Consider the following 25,173-nt stretch of genomic DNA (forward strand, 5'->3'; position numbering starts at 1 on the left):
GACATCTGTATGAAAGCTTTTGGGGAAACGAAAACATAGTTCTTATGGAACACACACGCGGTTTTTTAGGACATAATATTGCATAATGAGTAAAATCAAAACAATGAATGTAGTCAAACACCGTCAAATCAAACACCGAAATCCGTCATCCCCTTCGATTTTTCTGAAAATTTGTAGGCAGACTGGGCATGGTTCAAAACTGAGTTACGTATAATATTTTCGAAATTTGATAAAGTATCGCTGAGATATAGGTCATCGAATATAGCCAAAAATGCCACACATCAATTTTTTTAAATGTCTATAACTCTGGTTCCTTTTCTGGTATCAAAATGATATTAACAGGGTCTTGTAGGCAATTGATAAGGCTTTGATTTTTAATTATAAAATTAAATTGAAGTGACTTTGAAATGCATTTGACCTTGAATTAAAACATAAAAATTTAAATAGCAAAAAACACGTCACCTTCGATTCGGGTAATTTTTACATATTATGTCCGTCACAATGTTCCTAACCATCTGTGAAAAAATTTGAGTGGGCCATTCATAACTCTCGCGGCAAACGCCGTTTTCATGCATCAACATCACGCAACCGCGCGTGACCTTGAAAGACAGAGTCAAGACATGCTTGCTTGTGTACACTTTCTGAAATGAATGATTGCTGATTAGTGATATCCCAAACTCTGTGAGAATGGAAATACATAGTCATCGTAGTCAAGCATTCAAGTTCCATAGTAAAAGTGTCTCAGGCAAACGGTATTTTGCGGTGAATTTTGAGCCGTGTGGAAATGCATCATGAAGCCAAAAATTCAACGAAAACATTATCACGCAACGATATCTTCACGTCTTTTTACCTTCACTATACGGAAGAATATACATTTTTGAGTATGTATGAGGAATTTCTAGTTAATCCAATAATAAATATGGCAGTTAGAGACCTGCTAAGAGTAACATGTCGCCGGCTGAGGCGGGATCGGCCGACGCGGGAAACGCAGCAATCACAATTTTGAGTTTACACGTTCATATTTCAATTGTTTACCCACCGATTTTCAAAATCCTTACACCATAAGATTGCCTGTTAATTTCTTAGTCTTCTCATAAAATTTGACGCGAATCGAACGTAATCAGCGGTAAGGAGCGCGATGCAAAGACGGAACCGTTCCGTTCCGTCCCGGCACAGTCTACAATTCAGGCGGCGGCTAGCGGTCGGCGCCGGCTGCCGAGTCGCCGCGTCGCCGCGGCGACAGGATGTTCACTTTACACCGCTATTACTAGACCAGTTGTGAACCGATTTTCTTCTTGCTTGCACGATGAGATGTGCAATTCAATTTTGGACAGGTAGCTATAATTAATTTCGCATTAATACTATGAGATATTGACGAAAAACAGGAGGGGTGGGGCGAAATTCACTCTTCCCCCTCCACTGCGCGTGCTAACATACGTTTGCATATGTGCCATTTTCTTCAAAACTTATGAATGGCCCACTCTAATTTTTTCACAGGTTGTTAAGAATATGGTAGGCAATAAAAATATATGAAAATTAGCCAAATCGAAGGTGACGTGTTTTTTGCTATTTCAATTTTTTGTGCTTAAGAACAGAGTTAGGCAAATTTCAAGGTCATATATTTAAGTAGGTGCAATTATAAACAAATGCTTAAGAAATTACCTAAACAGTAAGGTTTATTTCATTCAAATCAAACAAGTACAACCAAAGTTATGGTCGTTCAAAAATATAAAGATGCAACATTTTGTAAAAATTCGATGCCCTATATTTAGAAGACCTGTGGTCAGAATGTGCAAAAAACATCAATGTAATGTTCGGGGCGACACAGGAACTCGCTCACAAATTTATAATGAAATCGCTGGTGGTAAGGTGCAAAACAGCCGATTTTTGTTCGATTTGACGTGGAATGCCCAGGGGAGAGCGGAATGAGTAAAATCAAAACAATGAATGTGCTTTACACATTTATGCAAGAAACGTGTATACAGAAATAGAAATGTGTAATAGAAATGTTACACACATCTATCTGTACAAGAAATGCAAGAAATGCCCAACGAGAAAACACAGGGCAATTTATAGGTACTATAATGATACGCGATTGTCATTAAATATACATAGTTGTTTATTTTTTATCACTCTGTGCCAATCATATCCCCTAATATGCCAGATAAGTGCATGCATGCATTTTTGTATGTCAAGTGTCATATAACCAATCATGAATGAAAGTTAAAAGGACACTTCATTTACCATCTCTGCTTAGTCATAGGGAATGATGATCCTCGTCGGAAAACACAAAAACGCAGATTCCTGAACCAAATGAGCATACGATTCGATTCGACAGCACATGTCCGTCCCATTAGTGGACGGAGAAGTGCGCCGCAGGTCTGGAGCGCGGCCGTGTGACGTGCCCTGCACCCGGATAGCACGGGACAGCTCGAAAGGTCACAGCCGGCTGACCCCGTCCACCTGGTCGGCCGGTCGGGCGGCCCAGACATAACACTAGCCGGCACCGGCGACCAGTGACACAGCCCGCTCATACCACGACCGGTCGCCGATCCACCAGTGCCGCCCTGACGATTCTTCATCACACTCAGAACGGTCAGAACTCGGAGCAATGAAGATGGGTATAAAAACACAGCACCGTTCTAGCGACCAATGACTCAGGGCCGAGACGATGGAGTCCGTTTACCGAGCGCCTCCGCAGCGGTCAGTAGACAGTCCGGTCTGGCCCGCGCGCCAGTCACCATGCAGACGATGGACTCCTGTCCATCACGGTCCTTTCCGGTTGACGGGGTCCACGGCCGGCGCGGACCGACCACTTGTCACTGGGCCGACTCGCTGGCGCCGCTGGTCGACAAGTTACGGCCCGGGCCGACAAATAACGGGTCGGAGATGGCCACTCGCCGGCTCCGGCGGCCCCGGCAGCCGGCGACGGCGGCGGTAGCCGGGCAGCCACGCCGTCGGCGCCGGTTTGGTTAGGCCGGCGCAGTCCGTCAGCGGGCAGTGTTCCCTCTGCCCCCATCACAGCTGTCAATGGTCCCTCAGACTCTGTCACAGTTGTCAGCGGCCCCTACTCCCTTGATCTGTCGCATCCCGTTAGCTTTTTAATAGCCTTCATCAGAGCTCGACAGTAGTTCCTTCCCCTGTCTCTCCTTCAACTCCTTCCCAATCGTCAGTAGTCCTTCCTTCCCAGCCGTCCCAGCCGTCCGACGCCATCCCTCCATCACTGACCGCCCCGCTGCGACTCTTCTCACCACCCACCGCCAACCTACCCGGTCGGCACGTATCTGGTTCCCGTCTTCTGGCCCGCGTGCCGTCTCGTTTCCTGTCGGTCGGTATCAGTTGGCCGTCAGCTCGGTATCAGCACGGCGGCTCCTGTTCGGACGGAGGCGCTCCTCGCGCTAATGATGTCCCTGAGCGGGAATCGGGGCATATCGGCCCGGCTGGCGTGGGCCGGAGTCCTGTGGTTCCTCCGACTGGCGTGGGCCGGAGTACTGCGGTTCCTCTGGCTAGCGTGAGCCGGAGTCCTGCAGTTCCTCTGGTTGGCGTGGGCCGGAAGCCCTGCGGTTCCTCCGACTGGCGTGGGCCGGAAGCCCTGCGGTTCCTCCGGCCGGCGTGGGCCGGAGTCCCTGAGCGGGAATCGCGGCATATCGGCCCGGCTGGCGTGGGCCGGGAGCCCTGCGGTTCCTCTGACTGGCGTAGGCTGGAGTCCTGCGGTTCCTCTGACTGGCGTGGGCCGGAGTCCTGCGGTTCCTCTGACTGGCGTAGACTGGAGTCCTGCGGTTCCTCCGGCTGGTGTGGGCCGGGAGCCCTGCGGTTCCTCTGACTGGCGTGGGCCGGAGTACTGCGGTTCCTCTGACTGGAGTAGGCTGGAGTCCTGCGGTTCCTCTGACTGGCGTGGGCCGGAGCCCTGCGGTTCCTCTGTCTGGCGTGGGCCGGAGTCCTGCGGTTCCTCTGACTGGCGTGGGCCGCAGTCCCGTGATTCCTCTGTCTGGCGTGGGCCGGAGTCCTGCAGTTCCTCTGGTTGGCGTGGGTCGGAGTCCTGCGGTTCTTCTGGCTGCAGTGTCTGCCCTTCCTGCGGGCGGTCAGGGAGGAACGCACACCGAGAGAAATAAATCCCCTACGTTGGTTGGATACCTTCTGGCATATTCATTGGACTCGGAATTCGACTCTTCAGGCTGTTCCAATTTGCAAGCATTTCTTATATTGTTAACAAGCCAGCTAAATATAGCAAAATTAGCGTTTTAGTGGCGAAATTTGTTATGCATTGCGGAAACTAATGGAGGTTGAGTGAGCCAGTCTGATATGTATGAGGTTTAACAGTTCATGCATATTAAGTAGCCCTTAATGTCCCTTTCACTCATTAGAACTCTGGCGTCAATAGCTTGCCATAAGGACCAACTTATTTCCATAAAAATAAAAACTTGGTCATCATTTGTCATGCAAAGGCAGATCTGCCAGGACTCGTGTGCAGCGTGGATAAAGAATAGGTCCTTCGGGTAACATGCCGGGGAGAAATTGTGAGGCAGTGTTGGAAAATACGGTGATAGCGCCGTGTTTGTCGCACAACTGCTCAAACAAATATGCAGAGAAATAGAAAGAAGTCTGCAGCGTTGGGTGCGACGAACGATAATTTGTCACGCCGTAAAACAGCTCCGTGGATATTACCAATCCACTTTCCCTTAAAAATGGAATGAATGTTGCAAGAATCTAGTGGGTTATAGCTTCAACAGTTTAAACAAATATATTTGTTTTCACATATTAATGAGCACCTACGACATATGGTAGGTGCTTGTTGTAGGGGTCTGCCTCTATTCGGATTGCCGCAAACTTTTGGATCCCTCTTGAACTGGCTAGTCATTTAAGCTTCCACACATAATCTTCTACTTTACCTTTCTTAACTAACTAGAAGCATGTTGCGTTCTTAAAACTGTGTTTTCTCCTCAACATTTTGAGCAGACACGTATCGAAGTTAAATCAGTCATAGGCACGAGTTAAATTATCCGGTTAAAGAGTCAGGCATTTAGGGCTTAGATTTTCAGATAATTGATAAAATTGGTGACAGTACGGAATAGATTGATTTAATCGATAACCTATACTCGATGATGAGGCTTACTGTAATAAAGGTAACTACGTAGAAACTGATATTCTACACCAGTGCTTCCACTAATAAAGTAGAAGTGTTTGCCAAAAACCGCAACAATATCATTCAAATGTATAAAGACGCACGTTCGCATATTAATTTTTTTCAGAGCGCAATTACGACTACGATTGATTATTTCTAATTGCGGCATATCTACAAGAGTGTTTAATGAAACCACCAAGAATGATTTTAGCTAACTACAGAAGAAGACCACAACCAACTGCCCCCCCCCCCCCGACCACCAACCACTCCCATCCGTCGCTCCCTCCGCACCATTGATTGGCCGCTTGGCTCGGCGGCGGCCAGCCTGTAAAAGTTAAGCCGTTGCCGCTTGGCGAGGCACATAAGCGTCGCCTCGTCTCGCTCCTTATCTCGTCTGGAATGTTTTTGTGCTGTTGGCAGCGGCGCGTTTCACCAAGTCAGCGAAGATCAAGTGGCTGCCGGCCGTCAGCGGCCATCTCTCATCGGAGAGCCGGTCGATAGTGAGGGAGACTGGACGGGGGAGCTGGACAGAGCTGGACCGGGCCGCACCGAATAATGCCACTTCTGGACGGAGCAAACGCTGGTGCTGGGCGGATTTGGGCGGAATAATGCCACTTCTGAATGGGGGCAGCGCTAATGCTAGACGGAATAACGGTGTTGTTGGACGGAGCTCGACAGAGCCTAACGTAGATAACTGAACTGGACGGAGCTCGAAAGGGTAACGTAACTGTTGGACGGTGGACGGAGGCACGGCTATGTAGTAACGCCACTGATCACCGCTGGACGAAGCAGCGTCATTACTGCACGAAACCAAGGTGGTGGAAAACGCAGCCGCGTCGCGGGAACCACTGTTTGAAGCCTCGGGATGATGCCTGTATGGTCTTGGCTGAATCAAGAGCTGAATGTCACAGCTGGACGGATGAGTTATAAACTGCATCGCATGTATGAAAATGCTATCAAGTACAACGGCATTTGATAAATCCTTCAAAGCACTTTCATTGTGTTAAACGATACAAAAAAATATTGGACGCCTCTTAATTGTTCTCAGCAATTATGAAAGGGTAGCATGCTTTGCTAGCACGGCTAAATGTCCTATCCAGTCTTCCATCGATGTTTGCCGCGCCATCGACCTGGCCTTGTCTTAAATAACACATCATTCACTCCAGCGATAACGGCTGATCAATAGGGCGCAGAATAGGCCGTAAACCAGCCAACTGGCCCGGGCCAGCCGCTCGAACACACCGCTGATGATGACCAATGGTCGCCACTCGCTAACAATGGCCGCCATTTAGTGGCCTCGTCCACTGACCGGCGCCCAGCTGAGCCAGCAGCCGCTGACGTCACCAGCAGAAACAGCCGCTCCATTTGGGCCGACCTCTACACAAATTTGACCGCGCCGGCCGGCCGGCGAGCGTTCAAATTTGGCCGGCCCGCCTCGCCACACACATCTACGCTACCGGCGGGACGAAGCAGAGCCGAGCGCGGCCCACAAACGGAGATTGCTGGCGGCGCCGTCACGGGCGCCAGGGGACCCCAGCTCACTCGGGCTCGGCGCGCATTTGCATTGTGGCCAGATCAGAAATCGACCGGCACGCCGCGGCTCCATCAGCCGCCTGTCCAACTCGGCCACCGGCGCGGCGACGGCGAGACGCCCCTCTCCTATACTCTGTATCCGCGTCACTCTCCACGGGAATCGGTACTCTACTATACCCTGCGGGAGCGATTGGAGCAGGGACTTGGAATAGCTCAATTCCATGTTAGAATCGTAGGTCAAATCCCTGGACGATTCTCTGAATAGATCAATTAGCCTCCATTTGTATACCTATATGTGACAATAGCTTCAGCATTATACAAGTTCCAGTTAGCACCAGTTGCCAAAAAAAAAGATTGCTGCTTGAGCTACCAATAATTTCAAACCAAACCGAAGCACATGCGATCTCGCAAGTGCGGCACCTTCATCAAAGTGTACCGTCCCGTCTAAGCGTAACGTGTCGCAGCTAGCTCTACATCTCCCTTCCAGCGCGCTGCCTCACGTGTAGCCTTCCGTCTAACAAAAGTAACCCTCCCTTTCAAACAATCACCACTCACCTATCAGATCGAGGATCTCGATGGGATCATCGCCGTACTGGACCTTCTCAGCGTGGTTGGGCTCGCTGAGCATGAAGGCGGCCACGTACGGTGTGAACATGGCCGTGTAGATGACCAGAAGCAGCACGATCCAGTCCCAGACCGCCTTGAACGGCGAGTAGTGCAGAATAGTCCACTTGTGAATGCGCGGCGACTGCAACTTGTACTCGGGAAGTACGTCCGCTCCCAGCGATAAAACCTGACGGAGAGAGATGGCGCAGGGTCAAGACAGGTCGAAACATCATGCTGGGGTGGGTTCTCTGATCGGTGCAATGTTGAAGTCCGTTTAGATATATTCTAAGGCACGGAATTTTCAATAAAAGTCCAGATATTTTTGATTGGCAGTAGCTTCGAGGTGATCAACGAAAAGTGGTACTAAAAGCCGTTAAAATCTTTCGAGGGCTTTTATAGTAATGTTTCTATAAATTATCAAAAATATAGTAGGTAAATTCTTCAAAGCCCTTACTCTTCAATTTAACTACATAAGGTTATCACTACTGATTCAACTAAACCTACAAGAGAATTATTAAAGGTCAGGATTATTCTTCATCACACAAAGTCCAAAGATAGCGATAATTAGCTACAGCCAATATGCATAAGGCGGTAACACTCAGCAGATCATTGCGAAGCAATGAATGCCACCAGAGCTCGCGAAGATATGGCTTTCGGAGAAAAAAGGCCCGATGAAGGTTAAAGACGGCGCCAAAGTCATGAGATCAGCTGCAGACGATAGGCGCGTCGGGCGAAGCGGGGTCGGTGTGTAAGAGGGCGCCATACGGGGTCAGGTCAAAGGTCGGGGGTCACGGCTGATGAAATGGACGCCCTGTGGCATGCCGCGCGGTGATTACGGCCCGGCTCGACTGCCGCGGCCCGGGCGCCGCTGACAGGGTGTGTGACGCCGGTCGTTTCGGCGGAGAGTGACAGCGACACCGGCGGATCGCTCGGCCACACCGACCGTCCGGCGCGCCGGGCACGTCAGAGTCCGGAGTATGCCAAGCTGAGCCCAGATCCATCCAGCTATATACATTGGGATGCATTTTGTACAATGTGCATCAGTGCACTCTTTGATATGTTTGGTTTGCCACAAAGGGATGCAGCGATAAATCCGCTGGTCTGAAAGGTCATAAATTGACAATGATCGCAAATGTAGCAATAAGCATAAACCCGTCTGAAAGAAAATAAAAAGACCATACATAAACCTACTGCAACACAGAAGTTTATCTTTGCTACATTTTAGCACTGCCTTATGAATTATTAAAGACATTTCACACAGAAGGGCATAAAAGACCAGCCAACACTTTTACAACTCTCTGATGCTCCGCAAGGCCTCGAGGTCACCAGTCAAGGACGGCAGCAGCGATTGTGCCTCGGGCTGGCTTCTACGGCCGGCGGGGAAGTGCACCATCAACTGCACAATTGACGCCAGTCGAGCTGAGAAGCCAGACTCGAGAGGCTGCATTGCCGCGCGCTGTGGCCCACAAACAGGCTCGACTGACAGCCGGATGACAGGCGACGCGCCGACATTCGACAGGCATTCGGCGGCGGGCGGCTGACGCCGTCACCCGACATCGGCAGATGACGGAGCGCCGCCGCGCCGACGAGCGGACGAGTGACGGGCCGCCGAATGACCACTGGCAGCGGACGCCTCCCGCGACACCTAATTAGGGCCCGTCGAGCGCCGGGTCTCCGTGGCGGGCGGTGCGCCCCTCCAGTATGGCCGATAAGGCTCACACCGCCGTCGGTGCCGCCGCCGCGCCGCTCCCGGCCGGCCGACATTGGCCCTCAGCCCGACCGGTAGTCCGGCGAATTAGCGGCACATTCAGCACGACAGCACGGCAGTGGCAGCGACGCGGAGTGTCGGCGACGGCCGACTCCCACCCTTCCGGCAGCCGTCGGCAACACGGCCCTAATTGACCCGCGCCTTGGCTGGCAACACCACGTTACGAGTATGTCCGGCGTTAGCCAAGGACTGTCCCACGAGGACTGGGCCTGGCGCAGAGGGAAAACCCGCTGAGTGACACCAGATTGGTCCGCACACGCGGCGAAAGAGATCTGGAATCATATCCCCCAGGATCGGGCGCGGGACAAAAAAGGAAAAAAAAGAAGCTGAGATAGAGCGATCACCTGCGCGGCCTTTTCGCCGGCTACCTCCAACATGGAGACTTGGGAGAGCCTGCGCCGGTCGTCATTGCGAGTTTTCTCCGGCGATTCCAGTGAGAAGCAGCGTGGCGGCGGTGAGCGTGCCGGCGTCAGTCTGCGCCGCTGTCTGCCGGCGCGCACTTCGCGCGCTGTCCTGGTGCCGCACGGCGGGAACAGCAGCCGCGGCTCATCCGGAGACGGTGAGCGCGAGCCGGCGTCCACCCGGATGGCCGGCAGCGGCAGCGAGTTGGGCTGCTGGGTGGGCGGTGCCAGCCGGCCGTCACTGATGACGCTAACAGAGGAGTGTCGCCGCGGCAGTGCCGGGCTGGACATCATCCGGCCGACGGCCAGCGACGACACGCGCCGTGCCGCCGGCGGCCGCCGCTCCTCACTCGGCGAGAGCATCAGTCATCGCACAACGCGTCACACTCGGAGCACATACGTCGGAGCACTCTCCCACGTCGACCCACACTGACTGGGGCGCGCCGCACGCCGCAGAGTGCCGGCCCAGTCCGGCCTCTCCGAGTGGGTAAACAGTAAACGGCCGGTGGCGCGACTCGGCGGGACGCAGCTCTGCCGATCACTCCGGGCCGAGCTGGCCCATCGGCCTCGGCTGCGAAAATACACAGCGGCGCCGCGGCGCGCGGCGATGTTTGGTGCCGCTGAGGGCGGCCGGCGCGCCACACACACGCCCCGTCCGCCGGCGGGCCAGGTCGGCCCGGCTCTGAGCTGGCTGCCGCCGCGGACGGCCGCGGAGCACCACTCTCGCACTGAGAAGCTGTCGGCGCTGGCGGTCGCACGGGGGGCGGCCGGCGCCGAGCCGCGCGGCGGTCCGGCCCGCCCGGCGAGCCCGACTGCTCGCCGACACCTGCGAGCCCGCGGCGCCCGCGAAGCCCCACCAGTAGCCACGCCCTGGCCTTGGCTGGCGAGCCCAGCTCCCGTGGGATCCGCCGGACAGTAAATAAAATACTCGGCCCGGATTCGCGCGCAGGCCGCTGGCCTAATGGATATTAGCGCGGCCACGGGCCGGGCGCTGCACGCGCAGCTCGGCGTTGCGGGCCGGCGGCCACTCGGCCGCTGGTCCGCTAATGGGACCGGACGGGTCAGGAGACGGAGTCGGCGTCGGAGGCGGCGCCGGGCCTCCCGGGGCTGCTCGGACCGGACGCCGGCCACGTCCGGCTGTCGGCGCCGAGTGGTATTGGCAGTGACGCCGTGTCAACCTCCGATCAGCCCGACCGGGGTGTCTGTGAGGGTACTCGCCGCCGGAGACATTACACCGGCGCCGAGACCTCTCGCCCGGTCCTCTCCGGCTGATTGTAGAACAAACGGTCGGAAATAGCCAGCCAATCGATGTCTGGCGAACGGTGGCGCCGCAGCAAACATGAGCCTCGCAGCCAATGGGAGACACGACAGTTGTGCCGGGACGGCCAAACGAGTTTGTTACTCGTTCAGCTTTCGAGTCGGAGTATGCGTCATCTGTCAAGCGAATCGGTGACCCACAATGCCTTCTAGTTATCGAGCGATACTGTCCAACTTCTGACGTCCGGCTGCCAACATCAATATGGGTTAGTTCAAACTTCAGAGAAGCTTTTGGAAAAGCTTTCGTGCACTTAGTCATAAAATGTCTTCGTGCCATTGAACGCGAAGGAAGCTCAGGGTTATTCATTATCCAGTCATCCAAGATACAATGTCCTTGGATAGAAAAGATATAAAATATGGTGAGGCCATTACTTCTGATGACCATCTACATGAAAATGGTTTCCTGTTTAATTGGTATGTAGAAATCGATTAAGCGATAATCTAAAAAGGTTCTGACAAGACTTATCATCCATGTTCATCTGCTAAGTCTCACGGCGCCATCGTAGCCGCCACTTTCTGCTTACACATCCTTGCATGTGAGCAAGACAGACTGTTTGCTTATCTGACTAGTGAACACGAAACGATCTGACCTGACATTTTACAAACCAGCTCGGGTGAAGCGAAAGCCAGAGATCGTCGCCAATACACAGCGCCCGACGGGAGCGGTGGTGTTCGTCCGGTCACGGCCAGGGTGTCAGATCAGCTCCGCCGCCAACGAGCGACCTGATTCGCGCCGCGTCCTCCCATTAAACAGACTCGAGTGCGTCATGTAAGCATGGCAAATGCTCCCAAACACGGCTGCGGAGGCTGCCAATGCCAATGAACCAATGCCGGAGGTTACAACAGATTCCAGAAATTGGATTCCGCGAACCCGGCGCCCCGGAGCTGAGGTCGAGTTAAAGATGGATGTAAGCACGTCCCTCGGTAGCGGCAGCATGCTTGGATGACCAGGCCAGACCAGTGCAGCCGGCCGAAAATGTTACAAGCTGTGTGCCGGCTGGTCCTGCAGACCGAGCCTGGTTTTGTGGCTGCAATACACCACCGCAGATCCGACAAACTGGGTCGATCCCGGGCATGACTAAGCCTCAGCTAGGCTAAGCCGGCAGCTGAGGCTCTTATCTCGGACAGTAAATTGTGCCAGTTTGCGTATATCCCGCCTAATTTCGTCAGACCGAGAGGCTCCTAGATGGCTGAGCTGTAAAAGCCGTGGTCGTTTGACAAGCTCAGAATGCCGCAGCGACGTGCCCGTCAAGTCGCAGGCCGCACATACTGCGAGCTAATGTGGCGTGTGACGATCTTCCGCCCAATATATCACGCCGCATTATGCTGCTTGCATGCACATAATTGACTCAGAATCCTATTGATGGCGTGCAGTGATGCGCGAAGTGATACAATTAGTAAATGGTGTGTCAAAGCCAGATACTTCTGCCAAAACATACCCTTTCGCGCTGAAAAATATTATAATTTAATAGGGAGCGAACATAGCCTGAGCTTTGAATATTAGAACAAATGTGCATCAAAGAAGGCAAAATGTCATCTATAGTCTAGTTACAACCCCCCCCCCCCCCAATATTGATTCAGGGAAAAATATACTAGAAAAAAAAAACAGGGAAAAATATATAGTAATGCTTGGTCTTCATGAGGAAGTTCGATTTTATCTGAAAAACATCCAGCATTTTCCATTTAACAGCCTCCAAATATGAAACATCACCCACCTCTTTGCCGATGTTCTTCAGCGGGTCGAGGTCGACACTGACATTCTCATTCTCTACTTTCCCTGAGTCCTCGTCAATACTGACCCGCACACCGGCCCACTTCAGCGTCTCGCGTCGCTGGCCGAGTCGGGAGCGCGCTCCCCCATCAATCTGCACGGAGAGACCGCGGGCCCGCCGGCCATCGAAGCGGCGCTCACTGGAGAGGGCGTCCAGGCTCTGTCGTTTGTGCGGCATGGAGGGCAGCGGGTCGGAGGGCGACTCGGCCCGCACCCGTGACGTCCGGTGGTTTTGGTAGCGCCAGTCGACGGCACAGGAGGCGCGCCGGGTTCGGCGAGGAGCCAGAGCGGTCACTGGCTCCGGAGCGCTGGCGGCCGGCTGCTCGGCATCGTCCTCCGGGTCCTCCGGCTCGGAGGAGCGCTCCTCCGATATGCTGGTGCATGAGGAGCGTGCCCGGTACGTGTTGCCGAAGGGCAGCAGCCGCTGACCCTTACCGGTTGAGTTCATGGTGAGGGCGAGAGTGCCAACTGCCAGCGGTCAGCACTGACAGATTTCGCAATCTGCCCGGGTCAGTGCATTGAAAAGGAACGTGCTCACCGAAATAGAAAACAAAACATCTTGAAGTCTGTATTATTCATCCAGCCATACTTCTTGAACCATTTTACTCAAAGTATTTGATTCTTGATTTTCATGGATACTGAGAAGTAAGTGACAGTTCCGTTACATAAAACTGCAATAATTCTATGCGATAAAATTATCAGGATAAAATTTCAGTACCTAAGCATAATAATGCAGCTCAACATACAGATGCATTGCATCTTCGTCAATGCCTTCTTGGTTGCGATAGCAAGATGACATGAAAGATCAACCACTGCCTCTAAGTGAAAACCTAGAGTTATTGTTTATTTCATTCAGATAAAATGCCTACATAATTTACCGACTTAGCAAGCAAATAGCTATTTTCTAGACTGTAACTGACGATTGATGACAATGACGGCTGAATGAAAAATAGTTCAATAATTGTAGATCTTGCTATTTGGAAGTAACCACTTAAAGTCGAAACCTTTAAAATATGTAATGTAACTTCGACTGCTGGTTGGAAGTCACCGGGCTCTGAAACTCAGGAGAGTGTTGGCAAAAATCTCAACCCTTGACGCCTCTGTCCAACTGAAATCACTGACACACCCGTCACCATCCACTTGGCGCCGTTACGCTTAACTGTAAACCCGTCACCCCGTCACGCCACCCGTCACATCGGTCACTAGCACTCGGAGTCAGACCGTAACACCGCGGAAGGCGCCGCCGCTCCGCGCACCACGACCCTAGTCACCGAATTTCTCCCACCGCAGTCACAACGAGCTCCGTGTCACGGGAGAATCCGTCACTCGTCACGCAGGGTGGCCGTCACGGCGGCTGTCACGGCGATTCCTCGTCACTGGGAGTGGCCTGCGGTGACAGACCGAGCAGACTCCGCCGGCGGCGTCTCCTCTGGGATCGATGTCGGTGCTGACTGGCCGGCAGCGCGGCCGCTGACTGTGTGGTCGTCTCCGGCCGGACAGTGCCGCCGCCGCCGCCGCCGGCCCGTCAGCCTCGCGTCGCACGCAGCGGCCCATTGATTGGCGGGCCGATAGTGAGCGAACAGTGAGCGGTCGGGCCGGCCGGCCGGCGCCGCTGGCCGACGGTGGCAGGTAGACGGCCACAGGTGCCGGCCAGGAGCGAGCCGCTCTGCAGTCGCCGCGCTCACACCGATCGATGTGTCGTGAAGGGCTGCGTGGAGTGCGTGACGGCGCCGGCGGCGGTACGACCTCGGTCCGGTACAACACAGAGATTGATTTCCGCTCACAGGCTACCGGCCTGGTAAAGGCCACCGCTAGCGTTGCCGAGGCTGGTTCCCGTCACGAGAATGAAAGGATTATGACGCGTAGATTTTTCATACCCACTTCGCTGGGTGATTGTTTAATCTGGACGCCGTCTGTGTTTGTTTTCTATCTTTGCGTGATCGACGTCCGTTCGGAGCAGGGGAGGGGCGCCGGGTCATCACCTCCGGGTGCCGCTGTGGGAAAATGGAGGGGCACAGACATGTGCAGCAGAGATTGGAAGACGGTAACGATCGGCCAGGTAATCAGCGGAAGGTAGCCAGGAGAAAGCTAGAGAGAACCTCGAGCGATAGATGCTGCCAATGTAACGCTGTAACGAGGACCACCGAGGCCGAACCGAACACACTTCCATCCTCTCCGAACTAAGAAGTTCCACTCAGACAATGAAATGAGATTGCTTGAAGAAACTTGCAAGAAACAGCTCTGTGAATTGTAAAGGTAAAGACAAGGATACAGCGTAGTGGGCACAGCGCTGCTGCGTACCAAATAAAAATGTACAGACTTGACCGGGGAAAAGTGTTTGAGTGTGTGTGTGTTTTTTTTAAGTTCATCAATTAGTTTCACCCATGTCACTTCGTATGCCAAAAATTACAATTCACGACAGCAACTGAAAACCTCCTAGATGAAAAACAACTGCCAAGTTCAAGAAATCTCCCTTGGCGGATAATTTTACGATCATTTATACATCAATCGTCAAGTGCTCCCCGCCAAAAATAGCTTAAAAGTGCGTATTAGTGATCTGCACAACAAGGGAGGCAGTTTGAAAGCTTAGTCAATCGCAAACCCTCACGTTGCCAGTTGCCACCCGAGCCACAAAGTTCTCGTTCCCCTCACTCGATGCCTGGGATGTTAGACTGTGCCGCCCGACAGGGCTGCGCTGCGGGCCAGCCTACCACTGCAGGACATCTAACCCGCTCAAACGTCGCGCAGCACGTCCCGTCCAACGTGCAACTGCAATGCGGGCAGGATAGATTTCCCCCGCTGGTAACCAAAAGCTGAATTATTGAAAACGTTTTTTTTTTGCGGGAGCTCCGATGAGCGTCGCTGGCGAGAAATATATTGACAAGAATAAAAGAAGAACTGGAAAAGAAGCACTGCTCGTGTGAAGGATACCTATAGAGCCTAACTGCTCCAGTTCCTCCCTATCTATGAAGCAATCTAACTAAAGAAGACGATGGCGGTCGCCTGATTATTTATATTGCTTTGTGTTTAGAATAAGATAAAAGAGCTGAAACCGGCACCGGCAGATGTGTACAAAGGGCGAAACCAAATGCCAAACATTTTAAAGCTTTCAGAAATATAGACTTAAGTTTTAAGGGAAAATAAAGTAAATAGCGGTACTCGATGGAAAACAAGCAAAAAAACCGTTTTCAATTCACCGAATGCTCTATCTCAGTTCTGCACCTAATAGAGGCAATAACATTTATTCAGGATTCGCATTTTCCGTTTTTTTTTTCGTCATAAGACGTGAGCAGGGTAGCATTGATGCGACAAACAGGCCGTCAGAGGCCTGTTTCACTAAAAACTTGCGATTGCAAGTGTTTGAACTTTACAATTCATAAGTATTTTTGCAAACTATGTAAAATCGGATTTCACTCAACTTCATCACCAGCGGCACCTCCGATAAAAAGAGTTGGTAAATAAACTTGTAAACAGTAAAATTGTTTGTAATCAAGAACTATAACATGTTACAGATATTGCTTCTTTTTATCCAACTATGTCTAGTATTCATGTCAGAAATTGCAGAAATGAATTAAAAATAATGATGCTGTTTCTGAATGGCATAAATGATGGTTCACAATATCTTATTATTGAAAGAAAATAACACGCAAAACATTTGACAGCAGAAGACTATTGAATGCAATTATGGCGCGCGAATGACAAAACATGACGATATTTATTTATTGCTCGTAGCTGGTTCGTAGGGATTGTGCTAAGTAAAAAAGAGCATATAATGACTCAGCATATCATATTTGTTTTAAATAATTGATTGCCTTGCATCATTGCACAAAAAGTAATAAAATTCCAAACGGCCACTGGAATTTCGGGTTTGTTTGAACAACGTTTTCTTTCAAGTTTTTGGTCTTCGTGAAACAGAAAGTTTGCGATTTCGATGTTTCTTACAAACTTTTTTCTTGTAAAAAAGTTGGTAAATTTTAAACTCAAAATTCATGCCCGAAGGTTTCGTGAAATCCAAATTTCAAATGTTGGTAATTATTTCTTTTAAACTCAAGTTTTTTCTTTGTAATTACACACTTTATTTGTTAGTGAAACAGGCCTCAGATGTGAAGACATTAGCAAGGTAATTAATTAGCTGATCAGTCACGATTTGATGCCATCAAATCATTGTGTAGAATTTCTTTTCTTATCCTAAAAACCGACTCACAGTCATTGGGAACAATTTATGCACTGGGATATCAACCAACTCTGATGGTCCATTTATCTTTATCTTTCACTATCAGGTTGTCCACTGTCCAGCCACCCCAACTGAAAGTACACAGAACAACTCCCAACTGAAACGGTTTCTTCTGGATAGCAGTTAAACGACACACAGTTAACGAGTCACAGCAGCACAGCTTTCAAACATATTTCCAAGAAATACTCCTTTCATTACGATATAGTGTAGTTGGCACATAAGCAGGCACGATATGGGTCCAACAGTACTTAATCCTTTCGATTACCTTTTTTGGGTGACAGACGTAGTCAGTCTGTGACAAACGAGGTCGATAATAGTTCTGTAACTACCATTACTCGCGACGAGCGACAAATGAGTCACTATAAGTTATTCGGTCTACGGCCAAAGGGGTACTGAGTAGCCGAGCAACGCCACCACGCCGTCATCCAAGGCCGATCACCGTAGTAGCGCGTGTCCCTGTTGTCATAGCATCGTCAAGGCAAGAGCGGACCTTGCCAGTCCCCACCCTATTCGGCTGACTCAGCTCGCGGTCACCGCCGCAGCTAGAGTGTATCGCCCCGCCACCTCCACAGCTGGGGAGGGGCGGGGCGCTTCCCGTGCGGGGGTGGGGGCTATTTCCGGGTCCGGTCCCGCCCCAAAGCGGGCGGGGATGCGGCTCACCGCTCCCACACAGACCACAATCAGGGCCGCTGATTGGCGGACACGGCACAACCGGGACTCCTGCCAGCGGAATCATCAGCGAGCGCAACGTGTTCAGATGGCGCCGTCTGCAGGAGAGGCTATACGCAGCGACAGAGCGGCGCATCAGGTTATTGTTGAGCTATTGAACGAGATACATAAATAGGCTGCAATAGCCACAGGACATTGAGCGTTGGTATTGCATTTTAAAATGAAAAGAAACTCGTAGAAAAAGGTTCTCTAGTGTTCCGGTTTTTATATGATTTTGTCGTTAATTGTTTTAGCTTAAGAAACTCATTTGGAGCGTTTGTAGTCTATGAGTTATAAAACTGGGTGACTAAATCGATATACAAAATAGTGATTAATGATTATATCGCTGCATGTATTATGCACGCCAATAAAACAAGTACCTATTGGCTTGTTCCACGCTTTATGCATGTTTTTTCACAATTTAAAGCAAGCTATTTTTTAGGGTGATGCTTGCTAAAAGCTTCTCAGAAAAATAATTTCGGTCGAGGTGAAAAGAATCATTAAATGCTTTCAGACACCATTAGCCCACCCACTTGTGTCAGGCTACAAGTCCGTCCTTCTAATGCAGTGATAGCTCGCGAATTATGATGAGATTATGACACAAAGTCTAACACGCTAGACACTCTTAAGTTGAATTATCATCAATATAGCTCCAGCTCTACGGGAATTCAAAAAACGTAATTAATGAACAGTACATGGTTGACGTATTCAGGATCAAGAAAGTGGTCCTAATATGACATAATATGATACTTATAATGCATCTGGGAGTGTTGTTTTAGCAATGTATGGGTCAAGATACCAACCATACCAATTATTGTTCAGCATTTTGAAACTAACTATTGCTGTATTGCTTTGGGCTGAGGAAAAAATTCACTTCAGAAGTCGGAAATTCACCCCTATAGGCCCTACCTCACCCATTCAACACGTGTCAGTCGTGGCCGGGCGGCGAAGAGCCTGCTTCTGGGGCGCTGGGGTGACAGAGCGCATCAGCGCCGACACAAGTGGAGGGTAACGGAGCGGCTGAGCGGTCTGTCCGGCCGCGTCCGGGCCGCAGCCAGCGCCATTCATCCCACCGCTCTACCCGTCCTCCCCTCTCTGTCCGCCGCGGCCACTGACTGATGCCTCTGCGTCGCAGCTTGGACACACGAGTAATGGAAAGGTGCATCGCTGGTGGGGAGGGGGACTGGGTCTGACGAGCGGGCTCATTGGGGACGGGGGGGGGGGGGGGGTTAGCTGGCGGGGAGGCACATGACTTTGTGCCAGGGACTCCGACCAAAGCCTGGCCATATTTTGGGTGGGCCACCGCCAGCGACGAGGACCAAGTAGATTTACCGTCCAATCATGGTAAGTGGAGCCTACATACACTCGATGCAACTGGTCGAGACATAATGATTATTAAGGTATTAGTAGTGAAACACGCTGATTCATTGCCCTTGGCCATGAAGGCTGCCGAGATATAATCCATATTTATTGCATTCTCAATGACCCCAGCACTCAGCAGGCACTGCAATGTACATACGTAGTAGCCACAACCTACAGCATGTCTACACACAGTAGCGTGGCGGCCGACATGTCAGCACGCCATTTCTGCCCTTCACGTCTGATCGCGCGGTGCTCCAGCACTGCCTTATTACGGCTCTGAGTGTCTACCACCACTCGAACGGGGCGGACCGAGGGCTCTCCATTTGTCTGTGCAGCGCGGCGGCAGGGCCGGTCAGTCGCCAGTGGCGTCCCACTCGCCGCCAGTGGCGTCCCACTCGGCCGCCGGTGGCGTCCCACTCGGCCGGCGGTGGTGTCCCACTCGGTCGCCGGTGGCGTCCCACTCGGTCGCCAGTGGCGTCCCACTCGGTCGACGGTGGCGTCCCACTCGGCGGCAGTGATTGGACGCGCTGGAGCGGACCGAGGCGGTCGGTCGCCGCCGGTCCGGCGTGGGTCCGATAACCGTTCACCCGGCCGCATCCCGACACCTCTGGTGGGGCTGTGGACCCCACTGGTCGTCACACACCGACGCTCCTAGTCCTCTATGACGGCTCCAGAGTCCTAACACCTGTGAAAGTCACAGCTAACGCCCCTAGCCACCTTATTCATTACTATTTACCCCTGAGGAGCAGCCCTGTTCACTGTTCAGCCCCCCCCCCCAAATCCCCGGGCGGCCCCTCCAGTCCCCGCCACTGCCTTCAGCAGCGCACTCAGCAGACCGCTCCGACGAACACAGCCCTAATAAACGGTCAATGAGTAGTCAATAGCCGATAACTGGACAGCCCAGCCAACATGCTTTATGGAGCGGACGTCCAACCAGACGACCAATCAAGAAGGGTTTTCATTAAGTCTAGTTCAGTTGATGTGATAGAATCGTAGAATGACCTGTATCGACTTTCAGAATGCCTCGTTGTTTTAATCATATAGCCAATAAAGGCTCGGAGAAAAAGCCGGTGTAGCCGTTTAAAGAATCTAAACCCAACTTCAAAACTCCGACACAAAGTAACCATGCCCGAAGAGAACAAAGCTGAACTTCGACCTACAAGATGACCCTTTTATTTTTTTTAAAGTCGAAACATTTTAACAGCTACATTCCCAATGATTGCGGCATGAGGACTTAGCTTCTGCGAATGCGGTCCACTGGTACATATGTAATTGTCGACATAAGCGGCACAGCTGCTGTCGGCGAGACGGCTTCGTTATCAGTATCGGTATCGGTATCGGTATCGGTATCGGTATCGGTATCATTATCGGTATCAGTATCAGTATCAATGACGGTATCGGTACGGTTCGGTATGGGTATCGGTATGGGTATCAGTATGGGTTCCGATATCGATATCGATATCGGTATCGGTATCGGTATCGGTATGAGCGTCTGTCCGCGGGCAGCAGCTGGCGGCGCCGTCTCCGCCCGCTATGAATAATCCATCTGGTGGGGACGGTGGGGAGATCCATCAGAGCCCGTCCCCTCCAGCTGCCCCGATGACGTAGTCGGTGGGACGACTGGAGGACACAGCCAAACTCGAGCTCCCGTGACCCAGTTCTCAGTGTCTACTGGAAATGTCATTTCCATCACTTTTAACTTCCTAGACAAAGTACCGAGCAGCACCGCAGAAGCCACCCGGCCGAAAAACTATCGTTAGACCCGTAGGGATCGACTAACTGCTCCTGGCCCATTGATGACCGGTCGGCTGTCGGACCGCCTCACAAATCGACCTCGACCTCGACGACGGCAGCAAGAAACGCCGACGGTCAGCGCCGGCTCGTCGATAAGTAGCGGTCAGCCGACTTATCGGACCGACTTTCTGACGAACGATTCGGGCCACCAACGCAGCTGGTTTGCGATGACATTGGAAGAGGAGGGAGCCTATTCCTTTGCTCTTCAAATTCATAGGCACAGGCACACATGACACAATGTGTTTAGGCGAAACCCAGGATGTCAAAGTTTGTTCGCTTGTTTCGCCGCTAAATTAGCGACTTGTCATAGATTTGACAGTAGAATGGATGTGGGCAGCTCATTTTGCAGAAGAAATAATGATTTTCAAATGCAGCACATGGGAACCTATCCTGGCGAAATGGCTCGTACAAAGCGGTGTCAGTTACGACCAGTTGGAGACCGGGTAATAACTCACTCAGCCGGAACGGAGGGTGATTTATGGCCACTGATACCATCATTGCCCAATTGCAACTCCCAGGACCAAACCAGATCTAAGAAAGACCAGTTTCCAGTTAATTTCCAAATGAGGTCACATCGCAAAACAATAGAAAGTTATTACAGATTCCAGACGGGATTTAGTATTTTCGCTCAATCAACCGTTGGTAAAATAATAACATTATAAAAACTAAAAAGGCTGGCCCACCTTAAACATCTGGACAAAGAGTCGACAGAAGGGACGATGGCATCTTCAATTACTACTCTACCAAAAATACACGTAATGCAATGCTTGTAATCGATTTCCCAATTGACCCAATCAATTAGAGTTTAAATCACTTGCCCTGTGCGCCTCATCAACTCGTGACCGACGGCCTGTCTTCTTATCGACAAAATACCTCGGTGACCTATCGCGCTGTATTCTGACAGACATGCTGTCTGTGCAGTCTGGCGGCAGACCACCTCAGCAGTCTGAGAGACAGAGTCTCGGCAGTCTGGATGACATACCGCCCCGGTAGTTTGGCAGACAGGCAGTCTGTTCGATCTGGTGACACCCGCCCCGGCAGTCCGTCAGTGCATTAGCTCGGCGACCCAGCGAGGCGCCAGCCGGCCGCCGGGACGCCTGAGGTCGCGGAGTTCGGTGGTTGGGGGGGGGGGGGGGGTCGGAGGGGAGGTGAAAGGTCAAGACCCACGTCACGCCACAACCGGGCTGCAGCACTGCAGAAAGCCAAATACCGCCGGCATCTGCAAAACAACGTCTGACGTCGGGCGCGAATAATGAGACCATTTCAAACATCACCACGAGCATGTCCATATCCATGCCATCTGACGCAGGCCAGCCGGGATCAAAGGCGGTCCACCTTAAAGGTAGTGTGCCACCTTTGAAAGATTTCCCGTTTTATTTTTCCTAGGATAAGAAGCTTCTGTTTTTACCTAATATCGCAAAAAAAAATCAAAAATGGGCCTGGAATAGTGCCTTTTTCGCCTAAAAGTTTATCGGTTTTTAGATATGTATAACAACTGTAGTGGGCTCACCTGCAAACAGGCGTCGGGCAACAATCGCGAATGCGGCGCACTTGTGACAATAAGCAAAGGTCATTATAGTGTTACGACCATACGACGTACGGGAATGAGTTATCAGCTGTCTAATCGTAGACAACACAATGTCGAGCCTTAAACTGTAAGCCTGTATTGGTATTGTTTCTTAAATTTGGCTGTCGAACATTAATTTGTGGTTTGAAATATGATTTTATGTAAAATAATTGATATGAAACAGCCGTCTCTTAAGTTATGACCCCATTACACCACACGCAAGTGGCAGAAATGACAATGATCAGCTGACGCATTTTTCTTGGCCGAAGTCAGAGCGCGCGGCCCGACGCACCACGCGTATTTGGAAATTCCGACCTCGACGAGCATCAGAAGCCACCTAACAGGCGTGTTCGAAACCGCAGGAGATGATGATGAACGGGTTTATCGAAACTTGATTGGATGAGCCTATCGGTAATAGCGATTTTAGTGTGTGCATTTATTGTTCATAGTGGTGTGAAATATTTATTTATTTATTTATTTATTTAGGCTCGTTACAACATCCACGTAGTGGCTTTTACGTTGTAGTGTCAGTATACATGAAAATCATCTCACATCTCGGGCATAGATAAAAAGACAAAAAGAAAAGTAAAATACAAGAACACGATAAGAATATTAAAATACCACGATAACAGCATCTATAAAATGTTGAGGTAAGCTAAATCACCATCCAATAGGTACATGAAATATATGTAAAAGATGACAGTAAATGGAGCGGTACTAAACGACCTAAAAGGCGAACGAACGATGACACCTAAGATATAAACATTGCACAAACTATCACACTAACGCATTCTCTCTGATATTCTTCCTGCACTGCCTAACGGTCGGCGCCTCCCGGACAGCTGGTGGCGCTCCATTCCAGCTAGCCACGGCGCGGTAGGTAAAGAAGCGCCGGGCACGTTCAGTGCGCACCTTGGGTAGCTGGAGCTGCCCAGCTTCAACGGCCCGGGTGCTGCGTGCTGATATGTCTGCGCGGGACTCGACAAGAGTTTTTAGATTTGCGGAATAAGTTCCGTCTTTTAGAATCTTATGAATCGTGAGAATATCCTTTTCCACAATAAGTTTGTCTAAATTTTGCCAATTAAGCTCAGCGAACAACGGTGTGACGTGCACGTTGCGCCGTGATGAGGTAGTGATTTGGGCAGCATGATTCAGCACCTTCTGGACTCGTTTCCGCTGGACATCCCTGCACCCACCCCAAACAGTAAGGCAATACGCTATATGTGGGAAGACCAGAGCCTCAACAATGAACTTTTTTACTGCGGTGGGTAAAGAATGGGAAAATTTCGCCAGCCCTGCCAAAGTTGCGTATGATCTCCGGATCACCATCGAGACATGGTCCTCCCACTTCAGCTCGGGGTCCAATGTGACGCCTAACATTTTCATCTTGATTGCTGGCCGCACCTGCGCACCAGCAAAGTTCACCATAATGTCGCCACCAATGCCTTGTTTTGGCATGCCAAAAAGTATCATTTCGGTTTTAGCCGGATTAATTTTAAGTCCGTTTTGGTCATACCAGTTCTGAACGATGGAGAGCATATCCTCCACTTTGTGTTTATGACTATTCATATCGTTTTTGTTGAAACTGTTGAGAAATTGCGAGTCATCGGCATACATTACAATTTTATCGCAAACGACATGGGAAGCGACATCATTAGTGAATAACGAGAACAAGATTGCTCCCAAAGTGCTCCCCTGTACCACGCCATGGGTGACAGGAAGGAGGTGTGACCCCCCTTTTACTATCTGACGCCTACCGTCAAGCCAGTCGGAAAACCAGTGCCCATCCACACCGTGCCAACCTAGTTTATCCATGAGTCTGCCATGCTCGACGCTGTCAAAGGCTTTGGAGATATCGGCCGCAATATTTGACACCACTTTCCCCTTGTCAGTTTCCGATATTATGAATTGGACAGCGTCGAGCATAGCAGACTCCGTGGAGTGACCCCTACGGAAGCCATGTTGCTCCGGACAAATAACATTATGCAATGTAAGATATTCCACCAGTTGATTACATACCACCCGCTCCGCCAGTTTGGACACCGTTGGCAGAACCGACACGGGGCGAAAACAGTTAACATCAGTCAGTTAACATAAAAATAACATAAAAAACAACAGTTAACATAAAAATGTGGTTGGGGTACGACCGACAACCCGTCGGGGCGAATTTCGCACTGGGGTACTCAAAATTTGAAGAATTTAAGACGTTTCCATAAGTTTTGAAGGTATGGATAAGTTCTAAAAATCCGGTTCTCCTTATCCGGGTCATTAACTCCATATGGTCCAAGAAAGCTGGCACACTACCTTTAAAGGTAGTGTGCCAGCTTTCCTGGACCGTATGGAGTTAATGGCCCAGATAAGGAGAACCGGATTTTTAGAACTTATCCATACCTTCAAAACTCATGGAAACGTCTTAAATTCTTCACATTTTGAGTACCCCTGTGCGAAATTCGCCCCGACGGGTTGTCGGTCGTACCCCAACCACATTTCACACCACTACGAACAATAAATGCACACACTGAAATCGCTATTACCGATATGCTCATCCAATCAAGTTTCGATAAACCCGTTCATCATCATCTCCTGCGGTTTCGAACACGCCTGTTAGGTGGTGCGGTAGACCGCGCCCAAAGCCAGGGCCCCGGTAACGTGAGGTAGCCGAGTCGGGGCAGCGTGCGCTGACCCAAGCCGGGGCCGCGCGTCCTCCCGGTGTCATGTGATAGCCCGGGGCTGCCCGCGGGGATGCGGTAGACCGCGCCCAAAGCTGCGGCCCCGGCTTGGGTCAGCGCACGCTGCCCCGACACCGCTACCTCACGTTACCGGGGCCCTGGCTTTGGGCGCGGCTTCTGCTCATACTTTGTGGTGCGTCGGGCCGCGCGCTCTGACTTCGGCCAAGAAAAATGCGTCAGCTGATCATTGTCATTTCTGCCACTTGCGTGTGGTGAAATGGGGTCATAACTGAAAAGACGGCTTTTTGATATCAATTATTT

The 25,173-nt window shown here is 51.1% G+C and overlaps 1 protein-coding gene across 13 annotated transcripts in view; it reads right to left on the reverse strand.

The window, feature by feature from the left end:
- The window catches only part of LOC122382912 (potassium voltage-gated channel subfamily H member 6-like), a 53,755-nt gene extending 40,526 nt beyond the window's left edge, over positions 1 to 13,229 (reverse strand). For 4 of the 13 annotated variants that reach the window (XM_043368846.1, XM_043368847.1, XM_043368843.1 and 1 more), the window contains exons 1-2: positions 12,463 to 13,228; positions 7,211 to 7,448 (exon numbers count right to left, since the gene is read on the reverse strand). In XM_043368846.1, coding sequence (XP_043224781.1) covers positions 7,211 to 7,448; positions 12,463 to 12,966 — 742 coding nt within the window. In that variant the 5' untranslated portion in view covers positions 12,967 to 13,228. Of the gene's footprint in view, positions 1 to 7,210; positions 7,449 to 9,373; positions 9,422 to 12,462 lie in introns of those variants that run through there. The other 9 variants (XM_043368852.1, XM_043368853.1, XM_043368845.1 and 6 more) reach the window with 8 other exon arrangements.
- Positions 13,230 to 25,173: the final 11,944 nt, after the last annotated feature.

Source organism: Amphibalanus amphitrite, unplaced genomic scaffold (genome assembly GCF_019059575.1).
Source record: "Amphibalanus amphitrite isolate SeventyFive unplaced genomic scaffold, NRLGWU_Aamphi_draft 000150F_arrow, whole genome shotgun sequence".
Taxonomy (NCBI): domain Eukaryota; kingdom Metazoa; phylum Arthropoda; class Thecostraca; order Balanomorpha; family Balanidae; genus Amphibalanus; species Amphibalanus amphitrite.